A 24,062-nucleotide genomic window follows, 5' to 3' on the forward strand; every position below is an offset into this window, starting at 1 on the left:
GGTGACTCTCTGGGGAACCCCGTAGGCAACCCCGTAGTTACTTCCATACGAGTGCTTACAGGTTAATTTGATTCAAATTTTAGAATGATATAGTACATCCATTAAACCGAGCATGCTGCTACCTAAGCACTTGAGTGCTGAGGATATGCTTTTTTCGGAATTCACCACGACAGTGCTCAGCTTCATCGGACTGGAATAGGATAGGAAGCTGCAGTTGTGACTTCCTTATGAAATCAAACTGATGCATAGGTGGCGGGTCTTGCGATAATTGTAGGCAGCCTGATTCTCCAAGACCTTCTGCCCCTCTCGCACCTGTATGATATATCGGAGTGAGGGAGAATTCGATACCATGTCAGGATGAGCGGGTGGTCTAGTACACCTGGCCGCAATTGCTTTGGGGTATCACATATATCGGACATGTCGAACCTTGGAAAATCTGAGTGGTAATCGATTTGTAGGATGGACACATAGGCAGTGTGAGAAGTTGGGATCAATTTAAGAGGCTGACCACATAGGATGAATAGGCTACAAGTTGATGGAAATAGGTGGAATGGTGATCCATGAAGCATTTTCCTTCCAAAAGAATATTAGAAGTAACTTTTTATGTAATATTAATCAAATTCCCAAGGGTAAGAGGAAGTTTGATTATTATATAATATAAACTTAGAGGTCCTGATTATATCTGGTCTCAGGATAATAGTAATATTAGAATACAGTACATAGGGCCTAGTAGAATATTAGCTTAGCTAAACCTATAGCTAGCACTAGTAGAAGAAACCTTGGAAGAAAGAAAATTATACAGTTTTCATCTTAGTTTCTCTTACTTTAGCTATCTCTTACTTGAGATATATTTTACTTCGGCCCTGTATATGGTACTTAGGAGAAGGAAGTATGTGATTTAAAAAGTAGATTTGAAAACAGAGTCAATTATATTCAAAAACATAACAAAATATAAATGATCATGAGAAAGAAAAACCAATATACAAAATCCAACAAAGTGACAAGCATCGCACAAAAGCTAACATCGTCTCAAAGGTCCACAAAAATAGAAAATACAAAATTGTAGTCAAGGGTGCGTTTATTGGACCAACTTCACCATGGCATCCAGAGTAGAATGCTGGACAAGCGTCTCAAGGCGGACACCATTTCCAACACCGCGAGTTTGTAGCTCACTAACAAGCTGTGCCATATGCACCAAGTCTCCACCAGCCCGGAAGAAATCAACCTTATCATTATCTGTCTTAAGGCCGTCAGGGAGAACAGCATCCCATGCTTGCTTCACCAGTGTGCGGACATCGACTGGTTTTATTGGGACTGTCGGGGATGCTGACAGAGGAAGCAAGGCTGGCGATGATCCTGTCTCCGAAGCCGGCATCTTGTCAAGTGGTACGACTGCCCAAAGACGAAGTATCGAGGTCAACTGATCAACCAACAGCTCTGCTGCGAACGATGACATGACCTTTGAGGAGGTGAGGAGGTCGAGGTCAACATATCCATCGGCCACTGGAGTAGACAGTACCGAAACATCGGTCAAGTCGAGGTCAGCTCCTAGGAAGCCAGGTTCGTAGGGAGTAGCATTATCCTCGCCAAGAAGGACTTCGCGATCGGGTTCGATGTTTTGATGTTGCACCACACTGCTGAAATGCGCCCAGGATGGCCACTCTGTGCACTCGCGGATAATTCGACGGAAGCCAAGAGACTCGTGAGGTAGGTTATCCACTTGTTGTTTCTGCAGTGCGAGTAGAAGCTCGAGCACTGTCTGTTCTGGAGTCAGGCGTGCGCGCACTGGCACTACGTTCAAGCAGGGGCCAACGACGGAGTCAATGTTGTCCAAGGTCGCGGCAGACCGGTTGGCAGTTGTGTTACCAAAAACAACGTCATTTGAGCCAGCCAGACGTGCTAACAGAACAGCCCAAGCGGATTTGAGAACTGTGGCTGGTGTAATGCCGTGATGAGAAAGTGAGACAACGGGAACACGGTGGCGGGTAACATGGAGCACACGCTCGTGAGCTTCATCGCGAAGGGTTGGTTTGAACTGTGCAAGGAAGCGAGTCTCGGGCGCACCAGCTAGAAGGTTGCGCCAGTGTGAGCGCGTGGTCATAGGATCGGCAGGTGCCGTGGCTTGAAGGAATTGCCCGAAAGAGGGAGTAGGGATGAGTGGCTGGCCTTGACAAGCGCGCTGGAGGGTTTCCCAGAGTGTTGGTAAGGAGACTCCATCGTACTGTGCGTGAGATAGACGCATTAATAGACGGTGGGACTGGCCATCAGGATGAACAGCTAGAACGAATTTGACGTAGGGCTCGGAAAGTTGGAAATCAGCGGCCACGCCCTCTTCGTAAAGATTTTTGGTGAAGGCCTCGATATCAGTTGTCGTTTCGATGCGGAATGATGGTTGCATCTGGTGCAGGACCACCTGCCAGAACTGACCGCCGTGGAATACGAAAAGAGTACGAAGAATATCGAAATGTTGGACCAAAGAATAGCATCCCTGACGAAGACGCTCGATATCGGCAGTTCCGGGTCCATCGAAGTAGAACCAGTTAAGCATCCAGCGTGATTTGCTCATGTGACCGACCAGTGCGATATCTTGAAAGTCGGTTGTGGACTCGATAGATGCAATGGCACTGGGTTCAACGCCTACTCGTGGTGCCAAAAGCTCCGCCAATGCAAGGTCAAGCACAGGCACCACTGGAACAGGTTCCATATTTGTCTTCTTGGGGGTAAGTGGAGGAGTGTCAGAGCCAGGAGTAAGTGGCATTTGAGCAGTCAGATGAGCAGCCAGATCTGCTAGGACCGGGTGATTGAAAAGATCAGCCACAGTCAAGCTGAGCTGGTTGTTGCGAGCGAGACTAGCCATCTTCATGGCCACGATGGAATCTCCACCGAGACTGAAGAAGGTATCATCTGCGCTGATTGAGGAGGCGTCGACATTGAGGACTTCAGCCCAGAGGCCGGCCAACCGATGCTCGAATGGGGTTTGGAGCGAGCGGCTGGCAGCACGAGTCACAAGGGAGTAGGTTTGCAGCTGATCATCCGACAAATCATTTACAGCGCGGGAGAGTAGCTTGCGATCGCTCTTGCCAGATGAGTTGGTAGGCATGACCTGAAGGGGGATGAAGAGGGTCGGTAGCATGTAGGGCGGTAGCTGCGCACGCAACGCAGCTTGAAGGGTGGTGAGTGTTTGCCGAAGGTCTGGCGTTAGCGCTTGCGGGACTCCTGCAAGATCCATATAGCCGGTGGGGCCAGATGACTGGTAAATGTATGCCACCAGTACTTTCTGACCATTACGGTTTGCGAGCGTCACACTGTCTACCATGCTGTAGTAGCTGGGAAGTTGAGTGTGGATGTGATGTTCAATTTCCCTTGGTTCAATACGACGCCCGTACACCTTGATCTGGGTGTCTGCACGCCCGAGGTATTCGATGCAGCCGCCAGGCAAGAAGCGCGCCAGATCGCCAGTACGGTAGAGGATTGGGAAATCAGCTCGGGGCTGCATCTCTGCCATCCACGCAAGGTCCCGGCAGAAAGCCTTGCTGTTAGCCTGTTCATTGTTGAGGTATCCTTGGGAAAGAATAGGACCCTCAATCAGCAGCTCGCCCACGCATCCAAGAGGCGCTAGGCGATTGAGGTTATCGACATCAGCAATCCAGAGACGACAACCCATTGGACGACCGATGTTAGTGAAGAGATCATCGGGTCTTGTGAATGGACCCCCGGAACACCAAACCGAGGATTCACTAGGGCCGTACGCGTTGATAAGATTAGGGATTTGACCAGCCCATGTGCGCAGATTTCCCTCGGTAGGACACTCGCCGCTGAGAACGAGGGTTTGAATCGATGGAACATTCTCAGGTTGCACCAGACTGGCGACAGTAGGCGTGAGACATGCCCAGTTAGCACGCAGTCGGCTGATGGCGCCAGCAAGGTCGTCGAGGCGGTCTTGTTCTGACAGAACACAAACCGTTCCGCCCAAAATCAGGGGCGCAAAAATCTCAGCATAGCTGATATCGAAAGTGTACGCGGCAAACTGGAGTACCCGTGAATTGGGAGTAATATGAAGCACCGGGCTGAAGGCAACAATACTAGTATGAATGCCGCGATGATCAATTACAACTGACTTGGGCTTTCCTGTACTGCCTGAGGTGAAAGTCATATAGGCCGGCGATGAGACATCAACGACTGGGAGACGGCGCGCATTTGTGGAGGCGCTGGGGAGTTTGGATGCTGAGTTGGCATCAATGACGAGGGCATGGTTTATTGGCAGGATTTCGGCTAGATGGGCATGTTGCGGCGCTGTCAAGATGTACTCGATGCCTGTATCGTTGGAAATTTCCTGCAGTCGAGCTGGTGGGTGTTGGGGATCAAGGTGAACACACACTCCACCGGCTTGGAGCACGGCAAGCATGGCTACAATGGCCCAGCGAGACTTGTCGAAAGAAAGACCAACAGTCTGTCCCAGGCGAAGGTTAAGATCGACCAGTTCTTGAGCGAACTGCGACGAAAGACGGGCGAGTTCACCGTAGGTAAGCTGACCATCCCAGGCCTCAATAGCGCATCGTCTGGGACGGGCACGAGCCTGGGCCCGGAATTTATCGTGAATCGTAGTGGCCAGCGGTGCTACGGGAGGTCCCATCCACTGCTGAAGCTGAGCCAAGTCGGATGAAGTTGTCAAGCTCAGATCCGAAAGAGGCGTTATCAATGGTTTTTGACATAGTTGCTGAACAAGATGCTCAAAGTGCTGGAGAAGCCAGTTCATCTGAGTTGGAGCGATCCGGGAATCGTCATATTTAACATCGACAGTGAGGGCGGAGGTTGTGCTGAGCTGGCATTCCACAATCAACGGGTAAGTCTCGAAGTCAAAGTCATACTCCGTGTCTGTGACATGCTCGAGGCCGAGATTCTCAGCTGAACCTTCAAGCGGCGGCTGGATGAAGAAGAGGTGACCAACATCGACCGACTCTGCGTTCGATACCAGTCGGCGAATATGCTGCAGCCCGACTTGCTCGAATGGCGCCATGCTTCGGGCTTGCTCATGGATGCGGCTCATGAATGACTCAATGCTTTCTTGCTTAGCGAGCTGAACTCGCACTGGAAGGGTTGCGATTGTTGGGCCCATCATGTCGGCCACACCACGGAGGGGAACTGTGCGGCCAGATAGTACATGGCCGAACATAACATCTGGAGAGTTCGTGTAGCGCTCCAGGAGAAGAGACCATGCGGCCTTGAGGATAGTGGTAGTGGAGAAGGGTAAAGACGAAGTGGAGGGAAGGGAAAGAACATGAGACTGCGAGCGGTTTGGACGCGAGGTTAGGGAAGATGCCGCTGCAGCGGGGAGAGCGGGAGGGAATGGAGCGGGCAAGTCTCCAGCTAGCTGCGTAAGCCAGAAATTGTCGCTTTCCTCCGCATCGATGGTGGATAGATAGCGAATGAATTTGTTGTATGGCACAACTGCCGGCAAGGCTGCCAAGCCATCACGATAGATCGCTTCGGCCTCGGCGAACATCGAGGCTTCACTCCAACCATCGTACACAGCGTGGTGGGCTGTGTACACAAGTGAAGATCGTTGGTCATCACGAGTGCCGGGGATAATAGCAAAACGCATGAGGGCTTGGCCATGCTGCATGGGTGTGAGTTTGTCAGTGGCGAGATACTCTGTCACCGAGTCGCCCGAAACCCAAGTCAGGTCTTCGTTCAAAACCACCTGGAACGATTTGGCAGCAGTGGCCGAGTAGATAATGCGCGTGCGCATGATGGCCTGTCGACGAGAAAGGAGCTCCCAGGCCTGTCTGTATTGATCGATTTCAAGAGTGAGCGGCAGACGATAGACAGCGCGTGAAACATATGCGCTCTCATCGCGCGCAGTTAGCGCCATCAAGGCCTCTTGAGAGGGAGTGCAGGGATAGATGTCCTCAATTGAGTCGGTTGAAATTGTGCACTGTTCTGTGGCTTCAGATAGAATGTTCGTCAGGTGAGACTCTGGCACCAAGCTGAAGTTGGCCGGTGCTTCCTCGTCAACCTCTTCAACAGCGCCGCGCTCCATTGCCGCAGCCATGGCTCCGAGAGTTGGGAACTGTGTGATATCTCCCACGCTGAGAGAAAGATCCATTTTGGCAGCTGCAGCGACTGCCTTCATGGCGGCGATGGAGTCACCACCAAGGTGGAAGAAGTGGTCCTCGACACCACCAGGGGTAGTGCCCAGCACCTGTGCCCAGATCTCGGCCAGTGCTAACTCCGCCTCAGTGGTTGGGGCAGTTTTAGCCACTTGGGTGAGGGCATATGAAGCTAGCTGTTCAGGCGTCAGTCCATTACCAATTGCACGCAAGCTCTTGCGCTCCAGCTTCCTCGATGGAGAAAGAGGCATATGCTTGACAGGGATGAACAATTGTGGGACCATGTGGCGCGGCAGCTCAGCCAGAAGACAGGCTTGTAGTGCGAGGAAGCGTTGTGGTCTTCCATCATCCAAGGCGAGCAATAGATCTTCAGTGCTCTCTGAAACAGCGTCACTTTCGCAGATGAATGCAGTAAGGATTTTGAGGCCGTTTCGTGCAGTGGGAGTCAGAACTTCAACAGCCACCTGGTAGGAATCGTCCGTAAACACACACCGAATACGGTGTTCGATTTCGCCAAGCTCGATACGCTGGCCATGTAGCTTGACCTGCGTGTCCTTGCGGCCAATAAACTTGATCGTGCCATCCGCATTGTATCTGACCAAATCACCAGTGCGGTAGATACGGCCACATTCGTAAGACTCAGGCCACCAGGCCGGCTGTCCGATGAAAGTAGCAGCAGTCTTCTCCGGCTCGTTCAAATAGCCCCGAGCGACAATGGGGCCTTCGACGAGTAATTCACCTACGGCACCCACGGGTACCAGGCGGTCGATATTCTCAGGGTCAACAATCCAAGTACTGCAGCCCAGACCGCAACCGATGTTGCTTGGATCACGAAGGGTTGCAGTTCGAAGATTGCAGGTAGTCGAAACAGTGCATTCGCTAGGTCCGTAGGTGTTGATGATCTGCACTGAGTCGGCCCAGCGTTGGATGACCTCCTTAGTGAGTGATTCACCACTGAGCGCGAGCGTCTTCAAAGTAGGAATGCTGCTGGGGAGCAGCAGACTGGCGACGGTGGGAGTCAACTCCGTCCAGGTGACTTTGTATTTTGCCATCGCATCGGCGAGAGCATTCATGCGCTCCTCCTCATTTGGAACGCAAATACATGCACCTAGCATGAGAGAGCCGATGATTTCCTCAAAGCACACATCGAATGTGTACGCGGCGAACTGGAACGTGCGGGTGCCAGGGCCCATGCCCATGGCGGTACAGTGAGCTCGTAGACCGGTAACAAATGAGCGGTGCTCTAAAATGCTACCCTTTGGCTTTCCAGTACTTCCAGATGTATAAACCACGAAGATTGCGTTATCTGGTTGGACTCGGCGCTTCAGAGGCGCGGGCGGCGGCAAAGTTTGAAGGTAGGGTCCATCCACGGGGAGGACACCACTATGAGGCAAGAGCTTGGATAGCATCGCAGTTGAACTAGGGTCGCAGAGCACTAACTTGGCGTCGAGGTCGTCAAGTAGCAACTGGATACGGCTGCTGGGATGCTCTGGGTTGAACATACAGCTAACTCCGCCAACCTTCATGACGGCAAACATTGCCACGATAGTCCAGGAGCACTTGATGAAACACAGTGGAATCTTCATCTCAGGTTTGACGCCACGCGCAATAAGCTCGTTTGCCAGCTTATCCACGAGAACGTTGAGCTCATGATATGTGAGCTCGACATCAAATGACGAGACAGCAGGCGCATCAGGGTTTAGGCGAACCTGCTCCTCAAACTGCTCGTGAACACAGGAGTCAATAAATGATGGACGGTCGGCATTCCAATCCATGATCTGCTGCATGTCCTCAGTGCTGAGAGATCCCATTGGATCTAATTTCTCCGCTTCTTCGTCGGTCTCGGTATCCTTGACTGCATGGAAACGCTCAATAGTGCGAGCGTATTGCTTGAGAATCATAGTCATTTCACTTGCGGGAATGAGGCGACTGTCAAACTGTGCTTTAATTTCAACACGATCTTCCAGTAAATTGCATTCGAGTGTCAAGGGGTATGGATCAGACTGGTGGCTTTCTACCAGGATAGGAGTAAGACCCAAGAACTCAGAACCATCCATCGGGGAGGATCCAGGCTGAATGAGCAGGAGGTTCTGAAATTCAACAGCCTCGCGGGCCTGATCACCCATGCGGCGAATATTTTGCAGTCCAGTATGCTCAAAGGGGATCATGTCAATCGCCTGTTGATGCACTGCCCGCAGTAACTGGAGTGGAGATTGACTTTCAGAAACCTGAATTTGGACAGGCACTGTGGCGATAGTCGGGCCCAGCACCTGGTTAATACCGGCCAGGGCGGCATTACGTCCAGAGAGTGTCACTCCAAAGTTGACATGCTCTGAATCTGTGAGTTGGCCCAAGACAGCAGCCCAAGCCGCACGGAGGATAGTTGGCAGTGTGATGTCAGATGAGGTGCGGCTTACTGGAACGGACTGGAGCTGCACCTGATCCGGACATGCCTGAAAGTTGCGTGTCGGTAGAATGGGGAAAGTTGCGGCAGGGATAGCACATTGAGTTGTCCAAAATTCAGTGAAAGCGGCCTGACTGATGCCGTGGATATACTCAATGAACCGGTTGTATGGCAATTCCGGTAAGGCGATTTCCCGGTGATACTGTGCGGAAACTTGCTTGGCCAGAGTAGACATAGTCAGACCGTCATAAACGGCGTGGTGGGCAGTCCAAACAAAGTATCGTTGTCCGGGAGTCTCCAAAAGGGCATAGCGCGCGAGAGGCTGGCCGTAGGTCATGGACTCAGCTGCGTCCTGAGTAAGGTACTTTTGTAGATCAAATCCAGATGCCCAAATGGTTGGTTCCTTCAGCAGGACCTGGAACGTTCCTTCTGAGTTCACAATGATACGAGTCCGCAGGATAGTGCTGCGCTCGATGACTGCCTCCCATGCGTTCTGGAAACGAGCCAGGTCCACGTTTTCCGGAATTCGGAAGACCTCCTGAGCGACATAGGCCGTTGAGTCTTGACTGGTTAAGACCATGAGTCCTTCCTGCAGCGGTGTACAAGGGTAAAGATCTTCAATATCCGTGGATGGGATCTGGCACTTCTCTGAGGCTTCAGCAACCAAGACCGCGGAATCAATCTCAGAAGGCAACAGGGAGAATGGTTCCAGAGGGCGGTTTTCATGCGTTGCCAGGAGCCGTAGCTCTTTAGCCATATCAGACAGAGTGGGCGATTGGAAGATCCCATTCATTGTCAGGGCCAGGCCCTGTTCACGAGCGGATGCAATGACTCGCATTGCTCCAATGGAATCTCCTCCCAGGCGGAAGAAACTGTCTGTTGGACGAAGGCTACTTCGATCAGACAAGTGCAAGACGTCAACCCAGAGATCGGCAAGTAGTAGTTCGTTGGCTGTGAGATTGATCGTTGTCGGCGCTGGAGCCAAGCGATAGGCCTGTAGTGCTGATTGTGGCAGGGTGACCACCAGTTGGTGAAGTGCTGAGTGGTTAACCTTCTGGTATGCAGAAAGCGGAAGGCAGCTAAGGGGGAAGAAAAGTGTCGGTAGCTGAGACTCTGGAACGTGCTCCAGCAGACTTTCCTTCAAATCTGTGAACTGCTGTTTCATCATCTCTGACATCGGCAGTAAGGCAGGGGCCGATTGAACATGTAAGCTGCACTCAACGTGGAATACTGCCACATGGTCGGATGATCCAAGACGGAGGGCGGAGACCACCGAGTGCTGACTGACAGGTAGAGCTGTTTGCACCTGCTGCTCCAGTGAAACTGCATTTTTATCCTGTCCGTGAGCGTTAATGCGAGGCTGAACCAAGGAAAGCTGCTGGTCGGCCGCCCATCGCCCGAGATGGCCGGTACGGAACAGTGGGACTCCTGGTAGCCATGGAGCATCGTCCACAATTCGGCCCTTGCCGCTCAAAAGGTAACCTTGAGGGGCAATAGGGCCATCTACCATAACCTCTCCCACGCAGTCAGTGGGGGCCAGCGCAGCGGAGTTGAATGGACCGCGAATCCATGTTCGCGCGAGCTGCGGTGCCTGCACAGGTTGCATAGTGACGCTTCCAGCTGGCGAAATAGAGAGCGAGGGCCAGACAGGGAAGTTGACCAATTCACAGGGATGAATTAGTTTGACATCGCGCCACTTGGTAAGCAGGGCAGGTCCAACCTCCTCTCCAGTCACAATCAGTGTGTAAAGAAGAGGAACCTGAGCTGGATAGGTTAGAGCAGCTGCAGTCGGAGTGATCACAGCACAGTTGGCTTGAGAATCGCGCATTGCCTCAGGGAAGCTAGCGCCCTCAGCCGGAACGACAACTGTGCCACCGTTAATGAGAGCATATAGTGTCTCAACTAGGTAGAGGGGCGAAGTAGCTAGACTGAACTGCAAAACACGAGCATCAGGACTGAGCCCAGTCATGGGTCCCAGCTGTGAAGCTACTGTGCTGATGGTTCTGTGCGTGAGAAGGGCCCAGTCCTCACCATCTCTGACAGCTACTGCAGCTGTAGTAGAGGACATATAGCTGGGCGGCGTGGAAACTGGCGGAGCAGCATCCAATTTTTGCATCGCCGTGGTATTTACGATCACTGTAGTAAGCTCATCTGTCTCGAACTTGGATGCGTGATCTGCAGCGCACAGAACTACACCAAATCTTACCGATGGGAGGGTGTTTTTCAAAGTCTCCGCATCATCTGCCGGACCCAGAGGAAGCGCGACAGCGCCCGCCTGAAGCACAGCTAGCATAGCCACCAGAGCCCATGGCGAACGGGAGAAGCTGATGGGAACTACACTGCCCGACCGGACACCAAGATCCCGCAAGTGACCAGCCAGAGCGCTCGCCCTACGATCAAGGCCACGGTAAGTAAGTGTTACCTCCCCATCTGCAGATTGCACCGCTAGCGACATGGGGCGCTGTACAACGTGCTCAGCAATCAAGTCCGAGACGGATGCATCAATGATGGCCGGCGCCGGCTGAGAGATTGCCCGTGGCAGAGCCTTGAGCGCGGGAGGGGAGATGTCTAGGCTCGATACCAGTTGCTTCGAGCTTGTTGCCATGGCCATTAGGACGTTGGTGAATGCCTCAAGAAGGCTATCAGCTTGGGTGTCGCTGAGCATGGATGTGCGATATGTCAGGTGGATCTCTACTCCCGCTGCCTCGCTGGTCGTGATATTGAGATCAACATCATACTGTTAGGGATTGGATTAGCATGATAGTAAGAATGAGGCTGGAGCAAAGTAAGAGCAAAGTGAGAGTAAATTGAGAGCAACATGAGAGCAAAGTAGGATAAAAGTAAGAGCAAAATAGCTTTAAAATCCATAAGACTTAAAGTAAACTTACCTCTGTTGGATCAACCTGGTCGCAAATTTTGAATTCCACATGTGGGGGTGGACCCTCATTTGGCTCACGCTGAAATGAGAGAATGGTGTTGAATAATGCCACATCACTCTTACCAAGGGCGTGCTGGATGGAGGCCAAAGATGTCTGTTGATGTGGTAGACAGTTCAGATAATCTGACTGCACGGTCTGGAGCAGATCGCCTACAGACACTGCGTCGCCAACATTCAGTCGGCAGACCAAAATATTGATGAATGGGCCAATTGCCTCGTAGATTCCTTCAATAGGAATGTCACGACCAGATGCCATGTATCCAAAGCAGACATCCGAGGTGCCTGTGTAGGCACGCAGTACAAGACCCCAGGCGGCTTGGAAGAGGTTGCTCATGGTGAGATCATTTGATTCACAGAACCGCTGGAGATGGCCATCTGCGTCGATATTGATAGTCTGAGATTGGAAGTTCTCATCGGCCAACACATTTGCCTGGAGGTCTGGGAAGTGACAGGGCTCCATATCAGCCAGCCGGTTGGTCCAATAAGCCAGGGCCTCTTCTGAGGACCGGGAGGCGAGATAGGCCACGTAGTCACTGTAAAGAGGGCCCGGAGTGTTGGGCAGTGTGTCCTCATAGCCAGCAACCAAGTCGCGAACCAGAAGTGCCATGGAAGTTCCATCAATCAATGCGTGGCTGACCTCCAATTGGCAATATATCACATCGCCGGATTGGCAAATGGTAAGGCGATGCGCAGGAACCGGTTGACGGTAGTCTGGGGCGCCCTGACGCTGCAGAAATGTGGCTACATCAGTGTTCTCAGTCCTTTCATAGACTAAGTGTTGTACGTCTGATACGTAGGCCCGAAGTACCAGTTGGTCGTAGACCCCAGGGCCAGCCAGTGACTCGATGAATACGGTGCGGAGCAAAGCATGGCGGTCAACCGTGCGCTGCCAGGCTTGTAAAAGGCGAGAAACATCAACAGGCCCGATATCAGCACGTGGAACTATTTCGAAAAGCTGGCGGACCTCGTAGGTTCCGGGCTGTCGAGCCTGACTGATCAGAATACCCTCTTGGATTGGTGAGCAAGGGTAGAGATCTTCGATCTCGGCGGAGGGAAGGCCAATGGCGGGCAAAATTGCAGACGTCAATTTCGCCAGGTCTTGGTAATTGATTTTCAGAAGTGGGAAGTCGCTGATGGAGTACTCCAGACTGCTGTCGGCCAGTTCGTTGACAGCTGAATGCAGTGTTGTTTCGCAAGATTGCACCCATTGACGAATGCGGCTCTGTTGTTTGAGAGCGCGGTTGAAGAAAAATGAAACAGTCAGACGGCCTTGGGAGATGGCGGCCGAGATATCGAAAACTGCCAGGCGACCCATCTTATCACCAATGTTGTTGATGGACTCGCCTTCTTGAAGTGGTTCTTCCTGGAAGAGCGCATCTGCACGCTCGATGTGCTGTGCCTGGCCAAGGTAGTTAAAGCAAATTTCCATATTCCGGTGGTGTGCAAACTGCTTGCGACCTTCAGCGGAAAAATGGCGATGAGTAAAGTATGCAAAGCCATTATCAGTGAAAGCACGACGAGCATCCTTGGTGCGCTTGGCGGTATCTTTGAAGCTCTCCTTCTGATGCACATTGTGCTGAATTGGGTAGAAGGTAGTGAACCAGCCAATAGTCTCGGACAAATCAATTGAAGTATCCCACGGTTCACGGCCATGACCCTCACTGAAAACGGTTGGCATTGCACGGTCGGGGAAAGACTCGGTGAAGGACTGTTGCAGAGCGGCCACTAGCAAGTCCACTGGCTCAGTGCGGAGTGCCGTATTGGCGGATGTGAGCAAAAGGGCAGTAGCTTTCGCATCAAGCGTGAACTGCACCTCCTCGCCATCTTTCCAGCTTGGGAGCTGCTTCAGGCCCCAATATCCCAGATTGGCCTCTGGCAGTGCACTCGGGAGGATAGATGTGCTCGGCAGATTTTCAGCATACTGACGTTGCTCTTGCAGCCAACTCTGGAACGGCATGCGAGATGGACGCTGGATATCGGGGGACACCAGGAGTTGCTCCAATTGACCGATAATGATGTGCCAAGAAACTGCATCAACTATCAGGTGATGCGCGACGAGGGAAAGTAGTTGACCCTCGTTGTTTGGTAGTACGAAATGATCGACCACGAAGATGGGACCATGTTCGATATCAATGCACTGCTGTGACTCTTCGATAATATTCAAAGCCACGGCGCGACTGGTAACACGGTGCGAAGGCACCTCGGACACATCTTTAGAGGGGCTTTGCACCAATTGACTCCATTGCCCGTCAGCATTCTTGCTGAAACGAGCCCGAAGCATTGCATGACTAGCAACTATCTGCGACATGGCTTGAGAGAGCTCCGAGGCTGAGATTGAACGTGTTACACGAAGCAAAACACTCTGGTTGTAGTAGTGATTGTGCGCTCCGCCACTTCGAACAGCCTCGTCAAAGTACAGTTGTTGAATTGGGGACAATTCAAATGACACATCATACTGCTCTTCACGCTGGACAGCTTGGGGCTTAGATGCAAGAGCACGAGCCGCAACACCAGCAAGAGACTTGGGCTGCAGAATATCCTGCACGCTCAGCTCAATATCCAGTGCACGACAGCGAGAGACCACTTGCATTGCAGTGATAGAATCTCCACCCAGACTGAGGAACGAACGGTTCAGGTCCATGTTTTCAACTGGAAGGTTAAGGACGTGGCTCCAAACCTCCGCCAGTTGCTTTTCGACTTGAGTAGTTGGCTGCTCTGCATTGGCGGATGTGATGTCGACCACGCCGCGATAGGTTTCTTCGGACATTCCCTGCACCCATCTTGTGATCGGCATTCGATTGATCTTGCGTGATGCGGTCAATGGAATGGAGTCTAGAACAATCCAGATTGTGGGGACCATGTAGGGCGGCAGGACTGCACCTAGCTCCTCTTGCACTCGTTGAATCCGTGGCTGGGTCTTAGACTTGAGATCACTAGAAATGAGGGCGACGTGATCCCCTTCAGTTGCGACAGGTTGCAAGTCTGAGAGTGCGACCACAGCAACCAGCTTGTTATTGCAGGAACCAGTCTTCGGCAACAAAACCATACCGGCCTCAATCTCAGCACAGGCACGCAGGTGGAACTCAATCTCGCCCAGTTCAATACGCTGGCCGTGATGTTTCACCTGGCTGTCCTTGCGACCGGCAATGTTGAGAGAACCGTCCGCGTTGTACCGAACCAGATCACCAGTGCAGTAGAACTTGTATTTTGGTACTTCTTTGCCTTGCATGAATCCTGGGTTCTCGATAAACGCGGCCTTGGTCTTTTCTGGTTCATTAAGATAGCCCCGCGAAACATTGGGGCCTTCAATGAGTAACTCACCCACGCAGCCAATTGGCGCCAGTCGATTGTGGTCTTGAATATCGACAACCCAGTAACGACAACCAGCTCCGTGACCGATGTTTGCTGGGGATACAGTAGCGCTGGGATTGGCATGCGAAGACCAGATAGTAGTCTCTGCAGGTCCATACGAGTCAATTAGGTCGACATGGCTCCCCCACTGGTCAACCAAGCTTTGGGAGACCGCTTCTCCTCCTAGGACAAGTGTCTGCAAATTGGGTACGTCGCGGGGATCAAGCAAGGCCGCAACTGTGGGCGCCATGAATGTCCAGCTGATTTTCATGCGGTTGATAGTCGCGGCCAGGTGGTTGATTCGATCGTACTCCGTTGGAATACACAGAGTACCACCTTTCATGAGGGTAATGAAAACCTCACCCATGCTGACATCGAAACTGAATGAGGCAAACTGCAGCACACGCAAGCGGTTTTCAGTGAAACCGAGACCCTCGCCATGCTGAATGGCGACCGTGCAGACACTGTTATGCTGTACGATAATACCCTTTGGTTTTCCACTGCTGCCAGAGGTGAAAATCACAAAGATTGGGTTGGTCGGCTTGATAGATGCCAGAGGCAGAGCCTTCTCAGTGAGCGCACCAAGACTTTGAATGAGTGCTTCGCTAATGGTGACCACTCTGACGGTTTCAGAAGAAAACAGTCCAGAGCGCTCCGGTGACGCAAGCACTACTGGTGAGGTCGTGTCAGCAATCACACCCTCTAGACGCGAGATTGGATGATCTGGGTTCAGCATCACGCAGCCTCCACCGCATTTAACAACAGCGAGCATAGTGACGATTGTCCATCGAGACTTGTCGAAGCAAATCGGTACTAGCGACTCCGGCTTAATGGCGAGGTTGGTGGCAAGCCATTGTGACAGGTGCGACGACAAATGATCAAGCTCACTGTAGGTCAGTGATCCGTCCCATGCGTCGATGGCGATGTGGTCGGGACGACGCTTGACCTGCTTCGCAATCTCATCATGTACGCACAGATTCTCAGCCTTGGCCGGAGCGGCATTCCATTCCCAGATCTGGCGCTCATCATCGGCGCTGAACACGTCAATCTGGCGCAGTTGACGATCGGAGTCTAACTTTGTAAGCTGGTTGAGGACGTGTTCGAAGTGCCCAAGCAGACGTTGAGTTTGATCAGTGCTCAGAACAGCATCGTCAAAACGGGCTTCCAATATCACCTGACCTGCGCCCAGATTGCACTCGAGGACCAATGCATAAGGATCGAACTTGGTCATATCAGTAGAAATTTTGGTCAATTCGTTCAAACCAAGCTTGCCATCCGTTTGAGGCTGAACAACGAACAAGTTGGTGAATTCGGTGGCAGCCGCCGCGGCCGGACTGATACGACGGATGACTTGCAATCCCGCATGTTGGTGGCGCATCATCTCAACGTTCTGATCCTGCTGTTGCTGCAAGAAAGTCTTGACCGGCATCTCACTGTCCAAATGAACATTCATGGGCACAGTTGTAATGGTCGGACCCATAACATTTTCAATACCTGCGACTGGCACATCTCGACCAGACAAAGTCAATCCATATAAGACATCCTCAGCGTCGGTGTAGCGCGCAAGAACGATTGACCAGGCCGCCCGCAATAGGATTGCCATGGTAAAATTAGACTCTTGCTGCAAGCTAGTCGAGATTGTTCGGTAGCATGTTTCTTTAGCAGTCGGCTGGTACGATGCTGATGGAAGGCGAGGGAAAACAGCTGGAGGTTCTTGGGGAATCATTGCTCCCCAGAATTCGCGGGAGGCATCTTCATCCCTCTTCTGGAGAAACTGAACAAATTCCGCGTAGGAGGCTGTGGCTGTGGGTGGTGTACCACTTGTGTAAAGCTGGGCAAGCTGATCAAACAACAAGCCTACGGTCCAGCCATCAAAGACAGCATGGTGTGCAGTCCAGACAAAGATATTCGAATCTCCATCAGGGATCAGAGCATATCGAGTTAATGGCGCACCCGCAACAAGTTGCATTCCTTGGATACGCTCCAGGTATTCTTCAAGCGAAGATGCATCCTCCCATTCTAAGCAGGAGGTTGCATGGTTCAAGACGACCTGGTATGAAATCGCCTCGACGGTGACCAGGCGAGTACGCAAGATAAAATGAGCATTAACAAGTGCTTGCCAGGCTGCCTGGAAGCGCGGCACATCGAAACCGGCGGGCAAGCGAAAAGCTGTCGGGGCAACATATGCGCCCTTGTGGGTTGTTGACATGAGGAAGACACCTTCCTGGAGAGGGGTCGCAGGGTAAACATCTTCAATAACTTCGCTTGAGATTGAACACTGCTTGGCCGCATCTTCAAACAATGCTTCCCGCTGCAGGGAATCAGATGGCAGCAATGAAAAAGGAGCATACTCGACCAGTTCCACGGCATCAGTAATCTCAAGACACTCGGCCATATCCGACAGCTCGGCATTCCGGAAAATGTCAGCAACGCTGAGCACGAAGCCTGAGCGACGTGCAGCTGCCACAAGCTTCATAGCGGCAATGGAGTCTGCGCCAAGGCGGAAAAAACTATCATTGCGACCGATGGAGACGGGATCCTTGTTCAGAACCTCAGCCCACAGATCTCGTAGACGCTCCTCGCGCAGGTTTTGAGGCGCGGCTTTCGCGCTCTCTGCCAGTGCATACATCTCCATATGTTCAGCTGACAGAGCAAGTACGTTGCGTCGCAAAGCAATACGGTCAACCTTGCCGGAAATGGTCATAGGGATGTGGGAGATGGGAATGAACATGCTAGGCACCATGTAGCTTGGGAGTTTCTGAGATAGGTTCTTCTCTAGAGCAAGCAGCTTACTAGTCATCTCAGGGTTTAATGGTAGAAATAGTGGTTTCTTCTCTGTAGTTTGGTCTTCGGAATAGAGGAAGGCGACGAGAGTCTGTGGTGGCAGCACAACTGCATCGACAGTGACGTGGGTCGCAGTAGGCATGCTCTCCAGGATAGCGTGTTCAATCTCACCGAGCTCCACACGCTGACCGCGCACCTTGATCTGGGTATCCTTACGGCCAATGAAACGCAGCTGGCCATCGGGATAGTATCGCACTAGATCGTTGGTCTTGTAGAAGTTTCGTGGCTCTCCGCTGGCACTCTTGGGAAGCCAAACAGGATCTCGAAGGTATGCTGCTTTGGTCTTGGCAGGCTCGTTGAGATAGCCTCGAGTGACCAAAGGTCCTTCAATGATCAGCTCACCAACACAACCCACTGGCATGAGCTTATCGGTATTTTCGGGATGGGTAACCCACAACCGAGTGCCAACAGCATGACCCAAATTCGCGGGGTCGCTGTCCTTAGTGAGTGGATCAGTTCCCATACTGTAAATAGTACACTCAGTAGGACCATAGACAACACGAATGTTGATTGCCTCCGTCCAGCGCGCAACATCTTCACGCGAGATGGCTTCTCCTCCGAGCACAACTGTTTTGAGGTTCGGCACCGTCTCGGGGGTCAGTAGACCAAGAACACGGGGTGTCAGGAATGCCCAGTTCGCACCAAGTCGATTGATGGCGCCAACAAGATCATCAACACGATCTTTCTCGTGAGGAATACAGATCGTTCCTCCACCGACCAAAGTGGTGTATGTGTCCGATGCACTAGCATCGAAGGCGTATGCAGAGAACTGCAGAACGCGGGCTGACTGGTCCACTCCCCAGGCGGGTCCATGGGCGAGGATACTGGTGATGAGAGACCGGTGCTCAAGGACAATACCCTTGGGCTTACCGGTACTACCCGAGGTGAAAGAAACGAAGGCTGGGTTGAATGGCTCTGCCTTGGGCAGTCGGAATCCACGTCGCGGAGGTGCCAGACGAGCTAGAAAAGCTTCGTCAACAGCCACAATGCGGTCGACCAGTCCTTCCACAACGGGAACATATTGTGTTGACACGACTGCAATACGAGCAGAGCAATTTTCGACGATATCCTGGACACGCGCCCGGGGATGAGCAGCGCTGAGTCCGACTCCAGCACTTCCTGATTTCATGATAGCCAGCATGGCAACTGTTGCCAGCTTAGACTTCGGAAAACAGTGGGGAATCAGCACCTCCGGACCAGCGCCTAGCCTAGCAAGGTAGTGCGCCAACTTCTCGGACAGGTGGTCTAGTTCGGAATAAGTGTATTCTCCGTCCCAGGCACAGACCGCAGGCGCATCAGGCTGTTGCTTGACCTTGGCATAGATGTAGTCGTGAACGACACCAGGGGCTGCAACAGGATCATCCTTGTTCCAGGTAAAGATCTGTTCCCGATCCTCCTCGGTAAAAAGATCGATGGAGGTTGGAGATGACTGCTCCTTCATGAGGATACTGGAGATAGCACCGTTGAAAGTATTAGCTAGATTAGCAGCATCGCCATCTGAGAGCAGCGAGGACCAATAGCCGATATCGATCTTGACATGCTCCTTTCCAACGTGAATGGCAACAGCCAGATCAAACTAAAGATTGTTAGCCAGAAAGACTTGAAGACTTCACAAAGAGGACTCACATCGGTGGGATCATCTTCCTCCAACGGTCGGAAAGAAAGCGACTCGCCATATGGCTGGTCAGACACATCTTTCTGGACTGAGATAATACTGTTGAATAGAGGCATTCCTGACATGTTCAGTCGGTGCTGCATCTGAGCCAATGATGTGTGCTGATGAGGCAACGCATCAAAGTACTCGGTTTGCATCGCGGTAACGGCATCAAGAACAGTGGGTTGCTCATGAAGGCGTACGCGACAAACCAGCATGTTGATGAAGGCTCCAACCGCCTGATCAATTCCTTCGACGGGAACATCACGACCGGCGGCAACGTAGCCAAATGAGACATCATCAGTGTCAGTGTATACTCGCAACACCAATGCCCATGCTGTCTGTAGTACATTGGCCAGGGTGACACCGTGAGTCTCGCAGAATCGAAGCAATGCAGTGGCCTTCGTAAATGGTACCGGCATGGAACGGATCTTCTTTTCAGCGCCCTCCGTGGGATACATGGGCAGAATAGTCGGTTGCACGCCGTTCAAGTACTCGGTCCAGTAGTCCAATGATGTGCTAACAGTTTCAGGCTCAGATATGAAGTCGATGTAGTCACTAAACAGTGCGGCGGGTGCTGAGAAAAACTTGTCGTCGAATATAAGCGAGAGTTCGCGAAGAACCACTTCAGTAGAGCCTCCATCAACCAGGGCGTGGCTAATCTCGACCTTGATGAAGATACTATCTTTGGCGGCACGGCAGATAGTCAAACGATGCTGTGGTTGCGAGGGCTTGTAATTCGGTGAAGGCAGCGCCTTGAGGAACCGGGTTACTGCACGCTCATTTTCCGCATCCAGACATTCGCATGTTTGAATAGACGCTTCAACTTGCTTCAGGACGACTTGTTGGAACTGCCCAGCTGCATCAACAAAAATTGTACGCAGCATCTGGTGTCGATCAACCACTGCCTGCCAGGCCAGTTCAAGACGAGCAACAGTAGTAATCGGATCGCGAGTGGATTGCACTCGCAAAACACGACGGACCTCATAGGTGCCGGGGAATTTGACTTGACTTAGTAAAATTCCATCCTGCATGGGCGAGCACTCGTAGACATCCTCCACCTGAACGCGGCTGGTCAGACCCGCTGCAATCAAGACAGAGTCATCCAGATCTGCAAGTCGCTGGGCGGGTGTCAAACGAGCCCTATACTCAATCTCATCCGCGCCCCCTTCAGATGAACCTGCGGATCTTTCAGTGGTTCGGGCTGCCAGCTCAATGATGTTAGCGGCACGCAGGATCTCTGGAACTGAGATGATAAGCTGCTGCTTGCGGCAACGAGCCACAATCTTCATAGCGGTAAGAGAATCACCGCCCAGGGCAATGAAAGAGCAGTTGATCTTAACATCTGCGATCGGAATGCCCAGTTCCTCCGCCCAAATCTGCTGCATTTTTAATTCCACATCAGTCGACAATCCAGTCTCAGGCTGATCATCACTGATGCCAGCAATATCGTGGTAAGTCTCTTCAGACATCTCGTGAAGCCATTTAGTCATCGCGACACCGTTGACTTTGCCAGAAGTTGTGAATGGCAGCGCAGCTAACACCACCCAAAAACTCGGAACCATATAAGATGGGAGCTGAGTGGCCATTTGTGCAGTGATCTCTGGCAAATAGGCTCGCGCACTCTCGGATTCCTCTGCGGACAGGGCATGGACATCAGCATCGCGAGGGCCGTCGTAAGGCACATCATGCAAAGACATGACAGCAACCAGACGACCCTTGCAGGGACCCTCCTTAGGGAGAAGAACAAGACCATGTCGCACTTGAGAAGGCTCCAACAAGCGCTGCTCAATCTCGCCCAGTTCCATACGCTGTCCGTTCAGTTTCACCTGGCGATCCTTGCGGCCAATGAAATTGATAGTTCCGTCGCTGTTCTGGCGAACCAGATCTCCGGTCTTGTAGAGACGGAAATCGGCTGGTGCTTGGGGCAGAAGTTCAGCGAAGGCAGGGATTTCATCCAAGAAGACAGCGGCAGTCTTGGCAGGTTCATTGAGATAGCCCCGTGCGACGATGGGACCTTGAATGACGAGCTCTCCAACGGCTCCAATGGGCACAAGTCGATCGTGGTTGTCCGGGTGCACAATCCAGGTCACAGCTCCGTATCCGATACCGATATTAGCAGGATCGGTGGTGAGTGTCAAGGGTTCGTTGATTGTTGCTGCGACGGAGCATTCGCTGGGTCCATAACCTATGATTCAATGTATTAGAAGATATCTCAGAGAAAAAGATGCAAGACAAATGAACTTACCATTGATCAAATGTAGCTTATCAGCCCAGGTGGCCACGTCAATCCGCCCAAGGCCTTCTCCACCAAGGGTGAGGGTCTGCAGAGTAGGCACTGAGGAAGGCTCGATAAGACGCACCAATGATGGTGTCATGAATGTCCAGGTGATTTGGAGGTGGTTAATGATATGGGCAATTCCCCGAGCTGCATCCTCATCGCCGCAGAAGCAGATACAGGCGCCCGTAGTGAGGGTGGTGAATATCTCGAACATGCTGACGTCGAAAGTATAGGGTGTCATCTGCAGCACTCGGCTAGAAGGTAAAACCTTACCGGCTTGCACATGCTGTGCAGCAGCTGTCAGGAAAGACTCGTGCTCGACCACACAGCCCTTGGGTGTTCCAGTACTGCCCGAGGTGAAGATGATGTAAAGGGCGTTTTGCGGAGTGACGGCAGCCATGGGAGCTCTCGTCACCATGGGAAACTCGTCAAAGGCATTTTCGGAGACCACCACAACGGGAATCTCGCCTTCCCAGAGCTCGGCGTTCTGGGCTGAGGTCAACACGAACGGGGCTTCCAGTTGAGCAAGTAGGCCTCGCAAACGCGGCTTTGGCTGTTTAGCATCCAGGTTGACAATTACACCGCTAGCCTTAACCACGGCAATCATAGTAACAATGGCCCATTTTGACTTCTCGAAGAATAATGGAACTGCTACCTCAGGACCGACGCCCAGTTCCACCAAGCGATGTGCCAATTGATTCGTGTATGCTTGCAACTCGCCGTAAGTCATAACACCATCAGCTCCATCGATGGCTAGAGCGTCGGGGTTCGCCTGGGCGGTCTCATCGACGATTTGATGCAGACAGCGCGAGACTACCTCGGGCTCTTCCCCATTCCAGATGGAGATCTGCTCCAGTCCCTGAGGACTCATCATATTCACCTCAGAAATGGGGAGGTTAGGTTGTCGGATAATCTCCCCGATCACATGACTGAGGGTTTCGGCGCAGTTGTGCGCCTGCTCCTCGGGGAGCAAGTTAGTGGGAGATTGTAGGTAAATCTCCAGCTGATTGCGAGTAGCTCTCGCCTGGACTGCGATGTAATCCCCAGTCTGTCCGTTTGAATTAACAATTGTTCTCATTGTGAAAATTTGGACACCTTTCAATACACACCTCGTCTCGTTCTGGGGTATCGCTCTCCGATAGCAGCACAACGCTGTTAAAAACTGGGTGCCCATTCTTGGCCGTCCAGCTCTGTAGGTCGGTCACGCTTGTCGCTGACGGGACCGCCACGGATGTCGCCAACTGCTGCTCAGCCTCTGCCAAAGTCTGCTGTATCGTCTTTTCGCCATCAACCGCGGTCTCGTTAGAACCGACATAGGGTACACCAGCCACATAGCGAACCGACAGAACATTGGTCTCATCGGTGTCGGCATACGCAGCGAGCACCAAGGACCAAGCGACGTTTAAAACACTCAGGAGTGAAACTCCATTACGCTTGCAAAAGTTTTTCAGAGCCACGGTTGAGGTTCCAGACCCCAGTTCCAAGGCAATTCGAGTCTGATCCAGCCCGCTGGCGACTCGCGGTCCAGCTGTTTCGTCATCTAGAATAACCCCGTCAGTCAAGAGGGGAAACAAGGAAGCACCTGCCTTGAGCTCAAAAGGTAAATGGGGACGGTCGGTTTCGACAGATTTGATGTTGCCGTAGTCACCCATGACGAATTAGTGTAATTGATAAGAATTAAGCTCGAGTAATGTCTAAGTCTATAAGTGGAGTAGAGGAGCTCGGTAGTAAAAGAAATGCCGAGAAGTATAGACGTGAGTAAGGTAAGAGGCGTGGTATAGAAGGGTAGGCAATTTAGGTGGCTGATATGTAAAGAAAAGTGGTATAGGAGTTAGAGAGGAGTGTAAGTGCCGGAGTGCCCAGGTGGTATGAGAGGAGGAGTAATAGAGTAAGTGCAAAATGCAACGAGTCTAGAAGGTCGTAGATGAGGTGGGCAGCACAACGACGAAGCTCAAAAAGTATGCGAGCAGATATCAGCAGGATAGACAACAGTTGCGCGTGTGAACAGGGAATTTTCAGGTCTTGAATACTTGATATCAATCCTCAAAGTGCCCATGTAGCTCATCTAATCTGCGATCCCATCTTCCTGCAGGAGACATCGGCCAGCTCCTGCAGAGAGTATCCACCAATATCCAATTATAGACTAAGCTTTGACGAATAGTTTCATTTTCCAGGAGCCTCGACCAGCATCTGTAATACTTTGATGATTCCGAGAGACAGTAAGTGGGGATGGGGCCGTCCGCTTAGAGCTAGAGCCGGGGGGCCGCATGGCTGCCACGTTCCTGAATCCCCACGATGCAAGGAACATTATCAATGCGTCGTAAGGTTGAGGGTCCACGCTAGATCCTTAGCGGCTGATCGTGCATTGGCCCCTGAGAGATATCCATATAAAATGACCTCACTGTGCATTTTGTATAGATAACCCCCAATCACAGCAGAGAATAGGATCCGTTTGCAAATTGGATGACGTACCAACAGTC

At 52.0% G+C, this 24,062-nt stretch overlaps 1 protein-coding gene across 1 annotated transcript; it reads right to left on the minus strand.

Annotated features, from left to right (window-relative positions):
* Positions 1 to 1,078: 1,078 nt before the first annotated feature.
* N7483_012695 (AMP-dependent synthetase/ligase) lies at positions 1,079 to 23,234 on the minus strand (the record flags this gene model as incomplete). Its single annotated transcript, XM_057096122.1, has 5 exons — positions 1,079 to 11,251; positions 11,403 to 19,223; positions 19,274 to 21,489; positions 21,550 to 22,630; positions 22,692 to 23,234. The coding sequence occupies 5 exons, from the start codon at positions 23,232 to 23,234 to the stop codon at positions 1,079 to 1,081; spliced, it is 21,834 nt and encodes a 7,277-aa protein (XP_056942093.1).
* Between the last annotated feature and the right edge of the window lie 828 nt (positions 23,235 to 24,062).

The sequence above is a fragment of the Penicillium malachiteum genome, assembly GCF_028827825.1.
Source record: "Penicillium malachiteum strain IBT 17515 chromosome Unknown utg000005l:1.0-9002435.0:326005.0-9005861.0, whole genome shotgun sequence".
NCBI classification, from domain to species: Eukaryota; Fungi; Ascomycota; class Eurotiomycetes; order Eurotiales; family Aspergillaceae; genus Penicillium; species Penicillium malachiteum.